This window comes from Solea solea, chromosome 4 (genome assembly GCF_958295425.1).
Source record: "Solea solea chromosome 4, fSolSol10.1, whole genome shotgun sequence".
NCBI classification, from domain to species: domain Eukaryota; kingdom Metazoa; phylum Chordata; class Actinopteri; order Pleuronectiformes; family Soleidae; genus Solea; species Solea solea.
The window spans coordinates 22119823-22136166 of record NC_081137.1 but is presented as its reverse complement, the minus strand read 5'-3'; the positions used below and the strand labels follow the sequence as shown (position 1 = coordinate 22136166).

Here is a 16344-nt window from a genome sequence, read left to right as displayed (position 1 = left end):
TCAACAAGATGTCAAAACTTTGTGTGAGAGTAGACGATGAGCGTTGAAGGAACACGCTATTCTGTCACCCAATCAGCTCACTGTCATGTGTCTAGCTCCACCCATACAGTACCGTACCATTACTCTGGTCGAGGCCGGTTATTTACGTACGTAAAATCAATACAACACACTAGAAATGAAGTTTTCCAGCTGTTAAGGTTAACTCCTTCATCATAATCAAAACATCACTGATGTGCAGTTCATGTATTGTATTGTAGAATCCACTTACTATCACACCTGCCGTTGTTTTTGTGTTTGTTTTTGAAGTTGTTTTGATGTTTTATACGTCAGTGCTCGCGCGGTGTGCATCGTGTGCTTGTTAGCCGCTGATCACTCGGCGCTCGTTACAGCACCAGCAATGTTTTCGTGCCGCGGCAAAACAAAAAGGACCAACGCGCCGTTTAAAAATAGAACAGCGGTTGGTCTTCCGATACGACGCACCGCTTCAGAGGGAGAAGGCGATATGTGGCAGCAACTGAAGTGTTGTGACATTTTGCATTCTTGTCCCTCAGTGTAGATGTCACCAGTAATGAGGCTCAGTGATAAAACATATGTGTCTGTGAGGCCCTCGCAGCTTCCCGGGGGACCGAGAGCCTCGCGAGAAACCCAGCACTTTTAGAGCCTCCTGTCATCGCCTCCCTCTTTCTCTATCACTCTTCCCCGCTGCCATCTGTCCATCTTAATTGCAGACACGCTTCCTTATGATGGCAGGATAAAATTGAGTGTACTCATCAGCACCGCCTTCCATCATCTCGAGTGCCGCTGTTTGATCAATTGATTAGAGAGTCAAACCGAGCATGGAGGTGAAAGAGAGGCCGTGTGTCTAAAAATACTGTCCTCCGTTCACCATGACTCTGCGGGATGAGGGTTTTCTTTTTTCATACTCGCCTTTCTAGGGACACACTCGGCTTTCAGGGACATAAGTGTCCAGAATATAACTACGTGGAACTCGTTGCATTGGGGAGGCTGTTTGTATTTTGTTTTTCTCTCTCAAGAGGAAATGTAAATAACTACCAACAGAATTTAAATGAAGCGATAATGTGGGAAAACCCCGGTGATTTTCAATTACGGGGGAATCTGAAGCTTTTTAGACGCTTAGAAGCTGCTGATAGAGGCTGATTAGATGGGACAATGCTTCCCCGGCTTATAGGATTAGTTGTTGGCAAAATGGCGAGACAGTGAGGATGTGGAGAGAAATGCAAAAAAGAGTTATTGTGTTTTAATATGACCCAGTCTGGTTTGTTCTTTTTGCTTCACCTTCTCTCGCTTCATTTCCAGGCTTATTTAATGCTTACTACGTGTCTAAGGCACTGCTGTCATTGTTATTTTCAGGACGAGTAAGGCCACACAGAAACCCCATCCATCAACTTATAACGATATTATCTTGGCGACGCCTGTGTCTGGAGTGAAGATTGGAATTTATCCATCTTTACTTGCAGGCAGGATATTGTATGAAATGGAGAAAATGAAGTGTTCTTTACACAATTAAAGACCTTGATTTTTGATTATTTTGAGCACAATATGAGCAGGTGAACACTGTTTTTGTGACTTTCCCATCAGTTTCAGAATCAATGCACAACTGGTAATTGTAATGTTATGGCTATGGTATCTAAAAAAGTAAATTGGGGGTCTATATTGGTGAGTTTTCAGTTTCTGTCGCATAAAAATAAAGCAAAACACTATCATTTAAGGATGTCCACTTAAATTCAGTGGAGGAAAAATCTGAAAAGGGAGTGGGTGTGCAAACAGGAGGACGCGAGAGTGATCGCGGCGCTCTGGCTTAGGCAACGACAGTTATAGGCCAAGATGGTGAGACTGGAGTGGCGGTGCAAGCCGCAGGTGCAGTGACATGAGCACAGAGTTTAGATGAGAGAAGCACAGTGGAGGAGGAGGAGGAGGAGGGAGGCGGAGGAGGAGGAGGAGGAGAGACAAAAAAAAAAGCTGACTCTGAGCCGCTCTGCAGGCATTATCTTCAAAGAAAAACTTGTGAGGTGGCAGTTTCTGTTGGCACGGTGAGGAGTGAGCGAGCGCGCAGCGGCAGAGAGGGTGACATGCTGAAAACTCAGGCTTTCAATGGATGTTAAAATAAAAAAATATAGAAATACATTTTCTCGGGGGGTTCATTATATATGTTGATAGGTCCCTGAAAAAGTAAACCAAACCTTTGTTATTCATCGTGACTTTAATATTTCATTTTATTTATTTTGCTGTTTCCTCTGAGCCTGATGACTTATCTTTTTTAATTAGTCATATGTACCGCAGGAAAGTGTGGGGCTACACAGTGAAAAAGCACTTGTATTACAGTGAAATGAAGTTTAAGTGGACATTCATTTCTATAGGTTATTGGAAAAACTATGACTGAGCTCTGCTTACCTCCACACCTACTCCACCTTTGTTGCTCATACCAAACAAGACTCTGATATTGCTGTCACTGAAACCTATATATTGTCTCTTCTGTGTTGCTTCAGTGCTGTGTAATGCAGGTTCTTCTGCATTCAAGGACCCACACGTTTACACTTACCCACTAATCTCTCTGTGTGCTTCTTAAATCAGTCAACAACAACAACAACTGCTGTCAACGCAGCTCGGGTATATTTGTTAAGCTGCTGCTTCAGTTATAATACAAAGTGATTATAACACAAAGATGAAAACATAGGTGCTTTGACCTTTTCAAGATGCTGCCTGATCAGGACAAAGAAGGCGATAACCAGGGACAGAAAGCTCAAGGTCTGTGTTTTCAACATTTATTCCCTGACGCCTGAGAAAGAAGGAAGCCTTCTTAACTAACAGTATTTCATCAACACCCCGCTTACGGAGCTAAATTAAAAGCAGCCAAGAGAGAGGGGAAAACAAACCTTGGAAATGAATATATATATATACATATATATGTATATGTGTATGAATATATATATATTTGTATATATGTGTGTATATGTGTATACATATATATATTTATATATGTATGTATATGTGTATGTATATATATATATACATACACATACATATACATATATGTATATATATACATACATATATACATATATACATATACATGTATATACATATATATATATATATATATATATATATATATATATATATATATATATATAAAAAAAAGGTGTGTTCATTTATGTCCTAATCACGTAGAAAAGAACCACCAGGAAATGTGGAAACCGTGCAACCACAGCAGCGACATAATTAGCTTTAAAAGAAACAATAACAGTTTTAATTAATAAATAGTAGAGTAATTATAACTTCTAGGTAAATTCAACCTCATTATCTGACAGAAGCAGGGAAGTTTTATTTAGCATTTTTACTAACATCATGAAGTCAAATATAGGTTTTATAACCACACATTCACACGGTTCCTGTCAAAGAGAACACTCAGACCGACGGCAAGCTGCTTGATTTTTAATCATTTAACACAACAGACTTGACTGCATGCTTGTGTGCCACTTGCAGCAGCAGTGATCATAATCCTTTCCATTTCAGATGGTTGTGGGGCACATTATAACAATGGATATTTCAATGGTTGGGCTGTTTATCCAACCTTAGACATCTAAATCCTCAGGGACACTAATATTTACTTTCCAAAAAAAATAATATGTACAGATAAGAGTCTGAGCCTGATGACTCATCTTTTTTAATTAGTCATACTGTATGTACCGCAGGAAAATGTGGGGCTACACAGTGAAAAAGCACTTGTATTACAGTGAAATGAAGTTTAAGTGGACATTCATTTCTATAGGTTATTGGAAAAACTATGACTGAGCTCTGCATACCTCCACACCTCCTCCACCTTTGTTGCTCATACCAACCTTTGTTGCGCGTGATACCAGACTCGGCCAGACATAAGGTAATATTTAGGTATTATGTTTTGCCACAGTGGCCATGCACTATAATAAGTGCCTTGAAAATGATTGTCCATCACTTCTGAGTGCTGACTGATGTTTTTGTAAGTAATGCAATTTATTTCTCCGCAGAGAGCCGACGGATCAAACTCAAAATGTCAAGGTCTGTTTTGAAACACGCGGGAAACGGCAAACTACACAGCTGGCCTTCAGGATAGAGAATTACACTCAACTTAACGTTGAGGAGGCAGCTGTGGGTCGCGGCGGCAGAATGGGTCATCGTCCGACCACAGAGTTGAAGGTTCAATCCCCTCGCTAGTCCTTTAACCCAGAACTGTGCCGGCAGCAGTGTGAACGGTTCTGACAGAGGAAGCGCTGACGTGCACGACATGAGAACAGGACTGCTCTTTACATACTGTACCAAGTTTAGACAAGCGGGTGTCACAGCGACGATATCTGCAGCGTCATGTGTTCACCTCATAGCTGTGCCTCTATTTCACACTTCACAGTCACATGGCCCAATTTCACCCTCCTTCATTTCCCAATTTACTCTCCATGTGTATTTCACTCAAATATGGGATATACTGTCATGTATTATCATCAATATTCCTTTAACTTCCCACGTCCTGGAAACAACATATTTTTTAGTAGTTCTGTGGTTTTTATGAGACGATAAAACTTGACACCGAAAGTATAATCCGCAATTATTCCGAACATTGTTCTCAGCAGCTACACAGAGACTGAGAGTTAAGCAACAACTACATTTCAGCGTCTATCTCCATTTTGTTGTAAGTGCCACATTTTGGCTCTTGCGGCTCAATCCAGAGTCGTGTTTCAAATAGAAAAGGGTCACATGACCGAATGTAGACACACAAACACGGCATGTATCGTATAGTTGCTAATGGTAGCAACTGCATAGGTTCTGTCGAACACCTTTGGGCACACAATGATCAAACAGCGAAACCTGAAAAATCCAAAGAACCCTCTGAGGCCTACAAAGTAATAAAAAGTAAATAAAGAAATAATAAAAAAAAAAGCCTGTAACTCATAATCAAAATGTAAATGAAGTTTGGCAGCCGTGCTACAAGAACAACCTGCAATCACAGAGACAGAGCGAATGCTTTTTTTCTTCATTGTTTCTGCACATATTTCGCTTTTATTCAATTCATAACCCACTTCATCCCAAACTCTTTATCCAATGAGTGCAATTCCCTCAATTTGGTTCCCGCGAAAATCGTTTAACCACTTTAGTGGTTTTCTTTCTCCGCAGAGAGCGGAAAACTAATCACAACAAACCCACAAACTCATCAGTGTTGACTTTCAATAAGCGGCGGCACGGCGACGACGACAACCACAAGAATTGACAATCTAGGCTGACGCAGCCCCGACCACAGTACATCACTTCATCTCTATGGAATTAGATTTGTGTCAACAAATAAAATATCGATTGAATCATTCAAAAAATATTGTATTTTATTGTTTGAGAATACACTTATTCTTTGCGTTCCCTGATTTGTTCTTTGTTTGTTTGTGGGCGGGCCTTAGGAAGCTGCCTGCTGATTGGCTACTGAGTTTTGAAGTGACAGCTCAATGGACAGGAAGTCGTCACGGCCTTGTAGGACCATGTTTTTGTATGTTGATTAAAAACTAGCAATTTCATATCTGTTAATTGGGATATTTGTTTGTTTTTTTGAGTGTTTTCTTTGCCCTTAGCTCAGTATCGTATTATTTTATATATTAAGTTGTCTTTTGCAGACTGGATTCATACTGACCTCAGTTACCTGCAGATACTATGGTCCAGCAGTGCTATAGAACATTTAATTGTTTTAATTTGATTTGATTTTACTAACCCTGTATGGATTTCTCAGGCTTAAATCTTTTCCTGTCAGCCTGTTATTCCCCCAAACACTTTCCATGTTTGTATTGTTCTAAGGGGATTTTTTTTTATTTTTTTTAAAGGCATCTGGCTCGACTTATTCATTTCCAAAAGGCTTTGAGAGTGCCTGCTGTGAAATTATGTGAATTCAATGATTTGCATAATTCACTCCAGGGTCAATTTTAAATTTTGGCATCAATTGACAGCTTTTTAAGTTGTGATTCGGGTCCACGGGGGAAGTCTTTTTTTTTTTTTCTTTTTTACATCGAGGCATCTCAGGGGACTGAACCACGGGCGACTTACATTCCGCAGCAGCTCTGCCAACTTGGCAGAGCCCGAAGTGAGTCAGACTCAGAACAGAGCAGGGGGTGTACACGCTTCATTTCACAAAGAATTAGGACGACCACAGGGCTGTGTGGTGTGTGTCTGTCTGCTTGACAATCTGCTCGGGCTTTATGTTTGTGTTATGCAGACAACGTTTGTTAAAGGGCTCATTCAAAGCTGGCAAGAAACGGTTTGCTCGCAGGGCGCGTCTTTTTTCCCTTTAACCCATGAATCATTGTGCGTGCACATGCTGAGGCACGCTGAGGCACGCTGAGGCTGGCTCATTCAGAAACTGGCCCCTAAGTGTTATTGAGTAATTATCACAACAAATGATGCCTCAAAATAAATAAAAGAAATGTTTAAAATGAAGTGTGCGCAAAAAAACACGCAATGGCAAAGTCGCACAAAACTGACGCCCAAAGAATACACGGCTATACGTATGCAGTCGAACGTTAAATGAACTAGAACGTTGTTGTACAAAAGTACACGTCTGCTTTCATTCAGTTGCAAGACGAGGGAGAACAAACACGGACTGATGTGGAACGATCAATCCATTTTCCTTTTCAGATCTCACATTATTTGGGTTACTAATGTGCGTGAGCTCATTACTGGAGTGGCACTTTGTTGCTGTTTTACATTCACTGCTCGTCAGTTTTGAAAGACTTTTGCGCTGTTGTACCTATTCCAGAACTGGAGATGCTAATTTAGCCTGGCTCATCGCTGGTTAAGGGTGACAAGCATTCACAGAACTAACTATGTTACTATGACGGGTGTCACCATTCGGTTTATTTCATTAGTTTTATGTCACGATAACTCATTTAATTCCCATTTCGATTGTCTACATGGTGTCATGAGTCAATGTACCACACTAAGGCCTTATTGTTTAATAATTTAAATGATTTATTAACACTATGAATAACCACTAAATGCTTAAATCCAGGGTTTTCCACCACCGAATAAGCTCACACATACTTGTGCTTTAAAGGACATGGATGAGATTTAATTGAAGTCTTTCTTTGCACTCACTCTTATTTAAGTTGTTCTAAGATATTCTACTTCTACAATAACAGTTCAGTGGCCTTGATCAGCTTTCAAAGCAAAATAAATCATGAAACACATGCATTGATCAAAAATCCTTGGAATTCTTTTTTTAATTATATTTTTTTCTTTTGGCTAATGCTGGGAAAAAACACAGCTATTCAGACACTGCCAAGAATTAGGCGAGCTGGCAACCGGCCGTGTATATCAACACCGAACATACTGTTACGTTTGTCAGAGCATGCAGAGACATTTCTGAGACACAGTAAAGGTAGAGATATGGTATGGTGTGACTCATGAGGGTCAACAGCTCCAACAGAGTAAAGATTTTCATATCATTTCATATCAAAGTAGCTAAGCAAACCCAACTCAACCGCCTTACAGGAAAAAAACAGGTTTTATCCTCACGTTTTGATATGTTACAGTAGATACATCATTAAATATCTGCTAATCATTTGAACTTTCAGCTACTCACAGTGTTTCCAAATGTGTGTTGAGTCTAATTTGTATTCAGCGCTTTGGCGTGACTTATTGATCCATGGGCTGACCATACTTTGGGCAAAAAGGCGTTGACTGCACTTCGTAAGACTAATCCGAGTGCCATAGGGACGTCTAAAAATCAGATTTATCAACGTATGAGTCCTGCTGCACAAAGTTGCATTCCAGATATTTCCTTAATGATCCCTGGGTGTGCATCAGTTAGTCAAAGTGTTTTTTTAAAATGGGGCATATCAGGAGATTGAACTAAACACGCTATGTTTTGGCTCACTTTATCTTTCTGAGTAACTCTGATTGGATTTATGTTTGATATGATTGATTTACACTCCCGCGAGTGTTTCTCCTGCTTGATAGAGAGTGAAGGTGATGGCCTCGGCGGGACGCTGTTAGGATACATACCATGAAATGTGTTTCCTGAGAGGAGGAGCGGGACACGCCGGCTCTATCCGCGCCGTCTCGCCTGCTGCCTTTGTGTCCTTCCGCCAGCCAGCAACCCCACGTTCCCAGCAGTGTGGCCACAGCCACAGCCCAAACACCCAGGCTTCCCATGAGTGTCGACCTGGAGTGAGACAATAAAAACACAAAATCCTTAGACTGTGTTTACTTATCTATTCTGTACCTGTGCATCAGGCTGAGGCGAAGTCTACTTCACATGTTCTAATTGTATTAGATTAACCACGTCAAAGTGGTTCGCTTGTGACTTATTCTGTAAATGCACCTGTAAATCTTCCAACACCATAGCTGTGACTGCAATCTGTCATAATCCTCATTGTATGCAAATTGCCTTCATTTACTGAGATTTAATTGTGATAAAGAGTGCACCACCATCCACCTCAAACTGTTCTCCGAAGATAAAGACAAATGAGCTGAGCTCAAATAAGACCATTTATCTGTTCAGGGAGGATGTGCCATTGACGTACAGGTTTCATTGCGAAAACAGCTTTTCCCAAAATAACAGAGCCTCATTTTCAGAAGCTATTTATGACATACAAGCGGGAACATCGTGACCTAACAAAGACAAACATGGACAGACTAAATTGTGACGCCTCAAACTCAGGGACTTTGTTGCTGACAGCAACTACAGAAGACACAGTTGAGTCGTTAAATACTTCCACGATGGGTACATAAATAAATGCCTAAAATGATATTCATGCATGAGTGCACAGGAGTGTAATACAGTCGTATAAACATCAAACACATAAATGATTTGATGTCAACAAAGAGAATGTGGAGAACACAGTGGCAGACGTCTCCGTGCCTCTCTCCTGATCGCAGTGTTTTTCTGTACTTTTTTAAACTGTATTCTTGCTGATTGTTGAATGACAATAGTAGAGGCTCGACAGACAGACAGACAGACACTTCTGGACGTTGGAAAGCAAGTTGGACAAACTAGAAGCCTTCAAAGACTTCAACCTCAACGTGAAACCAGAAGACTGCTGTGCTGTCGCTGTTCACAGAAACTTGGCTGACCCCGACTCTGCGCTCCAGCTGCTGACACACTCCGTCTACAGAGGTGACCGCAGAGCTGACTCCGGTAAGACCAGAGGAGGAGGAGGAGGAGAAGGAGGAGGAAGGTGTATTTATATCAAGAACTCACGGTGTGTGGATGTACAGACTGTGTCCAAGAATTGCTCAGCAGGCGTGGAAATGTTGATTTTGAAGTATTTACCGTGTGACTTCAACATGTTAATATTCTAACAAGAGCAAAAAAAGAAAAAAACACTTAATCACGTGTACAAACATAGGCAACGCTTGCAATGCCCTGTCCCCACAACATATTCCACATATTCTAATGCCTGTATCCAGGCTACATGCAGCACATAATGCCCCTGTTAATAAGACGATTAAGGTATGGTCCTGTAATGGATTACATCAGTACCTGCATTGAAACTGTGATGCCAACAGATTCAGATTTGTCCAACACAGAAACCCCGGATAAATCAGGAGGACTCCAACAGCCCGCGAGACAGAAGCTGCAATGTTTCTACTCTGCAGCTGACTCCAGACAAATGTGGCAAAGCATGAGACACATCACTGACCTCAGCAGACCAAAACAATTATAAATGATCATAAACAATAACACTTTCCTACCGAATGACACATTCTACGCTCGCTTTTCAGCAGTCAAATAGCTCACAGGCCCCTCCCACCTGCAAGCATGGATCACAACACCCACGACCCATCGTGTCATCAGCAGACATCTGCAAAAGCCTGAGGAAAATCAACCACTGTAAGGCTGCAGGTCCCAAGAGCATCCCTGGACGGGGCCTCAAGAACTTGCTGATGTCTTCACTTCCATCTTTAACTGGTCCCTCACCCAAAACACAGTTCCAACCTGTTCCAGTACCAAAGAAAAACCCAGGTACACTGGTCTTTCCCACCTGTAAAACAAGGACACTTACATCAGGATGCTGTTTACAGACTACAGCTCAGCATTCAACACAGTCATCCCCACCTACCTCGCTCACAATCGACTCAATCCCGGGATAAACCTGCCTGGATTTACAGCCAGCCACAGTCTATCAGGAATGGGACCACTTCCAGGACCGTAACCACTAACACCAGTACCCCAGGGCTGTGTACTAAGCTCCATTCTGTACACACTCTACACACATGGCTGCACCTCCTTACACGAGGATATCACCATCCTTAAATTTGCTGATGACACAACAGTCTTGAGTCTCATCAGCAACAATTAGGGTTAAAATAAGAACTTGAAACCGTCCCTCTTCACTCGCAGCATCACTGCGCTGTATGGCAACAGCACACGGGCAGGCAGACGATAGACACTCGCAGAGAGTCTTTAAAAACGGCACAGCAGATCACAGGAGCGGCCCCGTCCTCTCTGCAGGACATTCACCAGCAGAAGAGTCCTCAGACGGGCCCACAATGTCATCAAACACTCCACACACCCTTCAGCACCACCTCTTCACACTCATGCCGCCGAGAAGACAATGCAGGAGTGTGTAACGTGGAACACCAAGGCTGAAAGACCCAACAGCCACAAACCCAACCCCACATAATCAGCAAAGGACTCAATACCACCAACTGCACTTTATATAACAATGTTTGCACTCATAGTATTTTTTCATCCCTTCCTTTTAGTATTATATATTCTAAATATATATATATATCCTTTTTCTTTTCCTTTTGTTATTCTTGATCAGCTAGTGAATTTCCTTGCAGGGATAACATGTTGTTTTTTTTTTGCACATGACAATAAAGCCTTGAATCCTTGATTCGTTTGAAGAGACAGCCCCTCTGAAGTTGCAAACGGCGGAGTGTGCGGCGTGGACGCTTGAAGTACAAACTCCTCTGATCAATTTCACTCACGTGACACACACTCGTGACACATTGAGACGCACGTATAAAAAGTCTCCAGGAAATTTCAGTCGTGCAAATGGACAGCAAACGGCTGTGGGCTGATAGGATGAGGCGGTTTGTCTTTTTCCTCCTGCGGTTTCTTCTTCTCTTTTGTGCGTTTGTCCTCTTGTCATGGCCGTCTGTGTGTCTGCATGTTTTGCATCTGTCTTCCTGGTATCTATAGCAATTACTAATGTGCTGCAAAAAACATAATAAACGCCATCTGCACTCTCTGACAAGTATTTATTTACTCTCGTCTCGTCCGGTCTTATCCGCCGACTGTGTTTATGGGTGGACATTGTGACACGGCAGTTCGTTAGATGCGTTCAGGTAATGTGTTTATTGTTTTTATTGGCATCTTATACTTTTATAATGTGACTTTATTGTGTGTGTTAGTGCAGAATCGGTCGGGGAAAACAAACCTCCCTCCCTTGTGGGGAGCCATAAAATGTCCAAGTGAACTGAAACAAGGGCACAAAAACAACGCAGTGCATCTCAAACAGCGTTTATGGGCGGTGTTTAACATCTGCAGCAGTTCTTCAGGAGAATACAGAACACGGCAACTGTACCGTGATTCACCTTGACCTATCATGCTAAGGTCCCTCTTGCAGCAATTGGATTCTCTGCTTTACATTTTTCATTTTCTGATAAATAAAGATTTTTTCTTAAAACCACTTCTTAAAACCTTATTGTATTCAGTGGTAAAAATCCATTACAAAGGAAAGTCAATTTACACTTTAAACACATTAAAATGCATTTTCGCCGTCAGAGTGTAAATGGAGTCTTACACAGTCACTGTAAAGCTGAGCTTCTTTCAACTGCACAGCACACACAGCACACACAGCACAAGCAAAGCCGACGCATCCACAACACATGACATCTTGCCCTATCGAAGTGAATGCACGTGTGAGTACCGTGACTTTACCCCGGCTTCCTCCCACAGTCTCACATCTAAATTGACCGTAGGTGTGAGAGTGAATGTCGAAATGAATCGATGTGTGAGTTAAAACATGTAACTTAATTTCTCAATGTTAGTATCTGGTCACAGCATTATTTTGGATAAGAAGTCTCAAACTCCTGGCCCACAGGCCACATGTGGCTCTCCAATCCATTGTATGTTTCCTGCCACTTAATGTCAAGTTACAAACTTATTTTTGCATGTTTTTTTTTTAAGTAATAGATTCATTTTTGGGTCATAAACACTCCTTTCATTGTGAACTATGTCTCATTCCACATGAGCACAGACACTTTTATTTTGAAATTCTGTGAAATGTCTATTTTACTACTGGAAAAAAAAAAAAAAAAAAAAAAAGAGTTCATATCACTTGCCCCCTATTGGAAAGATGAGATGCTCGGAGGCCCTGAGGTCGTTGAGTTTGTGACCTCTGCTTAGTAGTAGTTGTAGTTGCAAGGAACATATACACTTGAGTACTCGAGGAAATTCACTTAGTTATTAGCCAACGCCACTAATCATATGGGAAAGATCCTGTCGGTGTAAACATCACTCGACAAGGAACCACCGACATCATTTAGCCACCTAGCCCGGGGCTAAAGGGCCGCTCATAGATGAGAACTCACCCTTGTGAAATTAAACACCAAATGAGATCTGCCAGTCACTGTCTTAATGTGGCGCCTGGCCCTCTGGCATTGGCCCACACACACACACACACACACACACATACATCAGTACACGTAAGTCACACAACCACATACACACAAACAGGGCAGACGAGTGGTGCAGAATGAATGGTCCCTTTTTGGAGAAAGTCTAAGAGGAAGCCATTGTTTGACCAGAATATTAAAAAGCTTAAAGAGACATACTCTTTAAAATGGGCACACCCAGAGACAGCTCTGCAATGCACGACACTACATGCACTAAAATGTGCTAAAAGACACATGTCATCCCAGGCCACTGTCTCTCCCTATCTGCCTCCCCCCACCCCCTCACAACTACTCATTTTCTGCCAACAAAAGTATTGTTGGATGATTAAAGCGCACTGCAGAGCTAATCTCCATTTTCAGTCACTTCCGAAATTTCATACTCATTTTCTCTACATGAGTTTTTGCGGGGAAAATGGTTTAAGGGCTTTTTTAAATTAGCAACTGAACCAGCATGTTATTAGTTGAATCACAAGCTTGTAATAATGGATATAAAAAGGAAAGGTGAAAAATTAAAAAAGGCGGGCGAAACAGGACCACTGGGGGGAACAGACTTCCTCTAACACATCAGTGCGACGCAAAGCCAGGATTCGTCAGGAACGGATTTGGACAGAGAAAAAGCAAACGGGGAGCACATGGGCATAAACACGTGCATTTTTAATGTCATGTGACATCTGACATTTGACCATGAATGCCACTGCACCATCCAACGAAAAGAAGCCTCCATTCATACGCTCCGTCACACCAGGCCTGGTTAAAGATCAATGAAACTTTAAAAAGTGTGTGGTGGCTCTTGCGATAAAAAAAACTATAGTAATAACTGTAGCAGTAGCTCGCCAAGGTAAGTTTAAAGGTCCAGTGTGTAAAAGAATTGGCGACATCTAATTGTGAACTAGGGACTCATCAGAGAAGTACAGTAGCCTGTGCATGACAGAAAGGACGTTCAAGCTTCTGTTCCACTCATGCTGCTTCGTCTGTTCAGGCTGCTGTGGAAACATGGTGGTGCAAGGCGGTGGCAGTAGTGTAAGGTATAAATGTAGTATATCCAGTGAACCCTCCTCAGTGTCACACACTGGACATTTAATTGCCACAAAAGCACTTCCGTCATTGAAATATTACCGCACGCAGGAAAATAATTGGAAAACAAAACCACTTCCCTTGATTTTAGATGCCTCTGGTTGTTTGTGACGCAGACAGACCAGAAACTAAAGCTCAAAAATAGCCGTCTAAGTGTCTATAATATGCAGTGTTTAGGTACAGCAGCAGAGCCATCTGGTAGCCATCACACTTTAAAAAAGGAAGTTGGTGTAAGGCATTTAAAGCATCAGTCAAACATTGAGCTGTTAAATACTAATAATTCAGCTCTAAATATTATTCATATTCATTCATATTATTCACTGCTTAATTGAACTTAACTACAAAAATAGAGGGGATACATCACAAATACAGCTCCTTCTGCCTGTAGTTGTAGCAAAAGTTGTTTTTAACAAGTTTAAGATATAATTTATTTTAATAAGAGCACACAATTTGGTATATGGAGTATGTGTTATATATTTCAAGCAAATATAATTACACACATGCAAAACAGGCACCGAGAGAATAATTTGAACTAAATTGGATCCAATTATGACCTTGAATCAGGGGGGAATTAAGTCTCTGTGCCGATACTCAAGGAAGATTGCGTGCGCGTGTGATTATTTATGGATCAAAAGCATCTTTCAGTGTGAGAAACTACAAAAAAAACATCTGTCGGTGTTCAGAGGAGTGCACACAAACTGTCACACGGTGGCTAATGGTGATGTGTGTCAGCAATATCATGTATGGATCCGAGAGAGCAGAACGTTCTGTGGCGCTGATGCAAACTGATGTTTCCTGTTTCATTGGAGTCAAGTTTTTTTCCCCCTATTTGCAGCATTTCGCTGTAAATTATATGAACCGCGTATAACTACAATGGGCAGCAACAACAATACGAACAAGTACAGTAAAATCCCTTGTATGTGTACATATACAGTACTTCGCCAATTAAAACTGATTGAGTCAAAAATATGTAATGTAGTTTAAAACCGTGGTTGATTGTGGAGACCTGATATGGGGGCTTCACGGTTGTTCATAAAAACAAGCCAAGTGAACTGTGACCTGTTTCCAAATTTCACAAATTCAATCAGATTTTAAACATTTTCAGTACTTTTTGCTCAGGCGTGTTTATATAGTTGGTGAAAATGAAATGATTTTTTCCTCAGATTGCCTATAGGTGCTGAAAAAAAGAATATAAGACACTCATTCTCATAATCTCTATATATACTGTACATTTCTATGTACATTTCTAAGGGTTAAGGTTCATTTAATGAGAATGTGCGAGTGTGAGCGTGCAGCGTGGTCGTCTGTCGATACATGTGAGCAAAATGATAAAGTGGCGACTGATCCGATGTGAACCCTGTACTGAATCAATGCAGCAGCACGTGGTCGTGGAGCAGTGGCGAAGAAAAACACGTGGCATAAACGCGTCTGATGTGAAATTGCAATATATATATATCGTATGGTGATATATGCAAAACCCAGCTCTTGTCACCCTGCCTTTGCCCAAATTAGGTGGGATTATCTCCAGCTCCTCTGTGACCCTCTACGGATGAGAATTAGACAACGAACGAACCAGTTAATGTGACCTCTGCAAAATATGACCAAAATAAGCAAGAGTGAAAGAAGCCAGTAAACAGCCAGATAGAAGCAGAACCGCCCCTCTCTGTAACGGAAGCCAGGGACGGCCTCCAGCTGAGATCTCAGACAAATCCGAGTGATCAGCCCGAGCTCCCTCCTTCCTGCTCTCTGTCCCAGCTATGCGCCCCAGGTAGGTTTTGCTGTCACAGTTAAAAATGACACGTTCAGTTCCAGTAAGACAACCAGTCCCCACACAGCGTGCTTCCTCCCTGCAAAGTGCTGAGCATTTAAAAAAATATTACAAAAGGAGCGGAGGGGAGGGAGGGAGGGAGGGGAGGGAGGGAGGGGACAGAAGAAATAACATCTGCGAACGGTGAACAGCATATGCTGAAACTGTAAGGTTTGTAGTTCACCGCCCTGAAGTAAAATATTTTGCATATGAAGCATTGTATTAAGCTAATTTTACGACTGTGGTGCATAAAGATTTTTTTCCAGGACTCTCTGCATATTTACCCTGTAGAAAATATCCTCTGATTAATAGGAAGAGAGAGAATGTTGTCCATTGGTTTAGCCTACTAACCTTTAAAGCATACAGCATACAGCATACTGCACGCTCTTATTTTGTAAGAGTAAGTCACTGCTTTTTCTCCAATTGCTGCATGCTCCATTTTGGAGGAAAACCACTGTGCATGCTGTGTGACACTGACGCTGAAACCCTCTTCAGCTGAATCTCATCCTGCATGTGCTGTTCTATCCGCGGCTACTTCCACGTTTCACTTACTAAGTCCGAGTATGAAACACCGCGGCCGCCCAGGGAATCACGTTTGCCCAAAAATGTGGCTGCAACAGCAACTCCACTCATCCGAGTGTCATTTTTTTATTAACGTGGGCTTGGAGAACATACCGAAGATGCCAAAGGTGTCACTGTCACAGTCTATCTTTCAACTACGCATCAGGATCAGTGCAGTTATCTTCTACACACACCCAAAGTGTGTAGTGAACAAGATATGCATCCTTTAAAGTTGTTTTTTTTTATTT

General features: G+C 41.7%; 1 protein-coding gene across 2 annotated transcripts in view; it reads right to left on the bottom strand.

The window, feature by feature from the left end:
- The window catches only part of fstl4 (follistatin-like 4), a 202685-nt gene that overhangs the window by 159733 nt on the left and 26608 nt on the right, over window positions 1–16344 (bottom strand). For both annotated transcript variants that reach the window (XM_058627444.1, XM_058627443.1), the window contains exon 2: window positions 8029–8188. In XM_058627444.1, the coding sequence (XP_058483427.1) occupies window positions 8029–8178 (150 nt within the window). In that variant the 5' untranslated portion in view covers window positions 8179–8188. The remainder of the gene's footprint in view (window positions 1–8028; window positions 8189–16344) is intronic.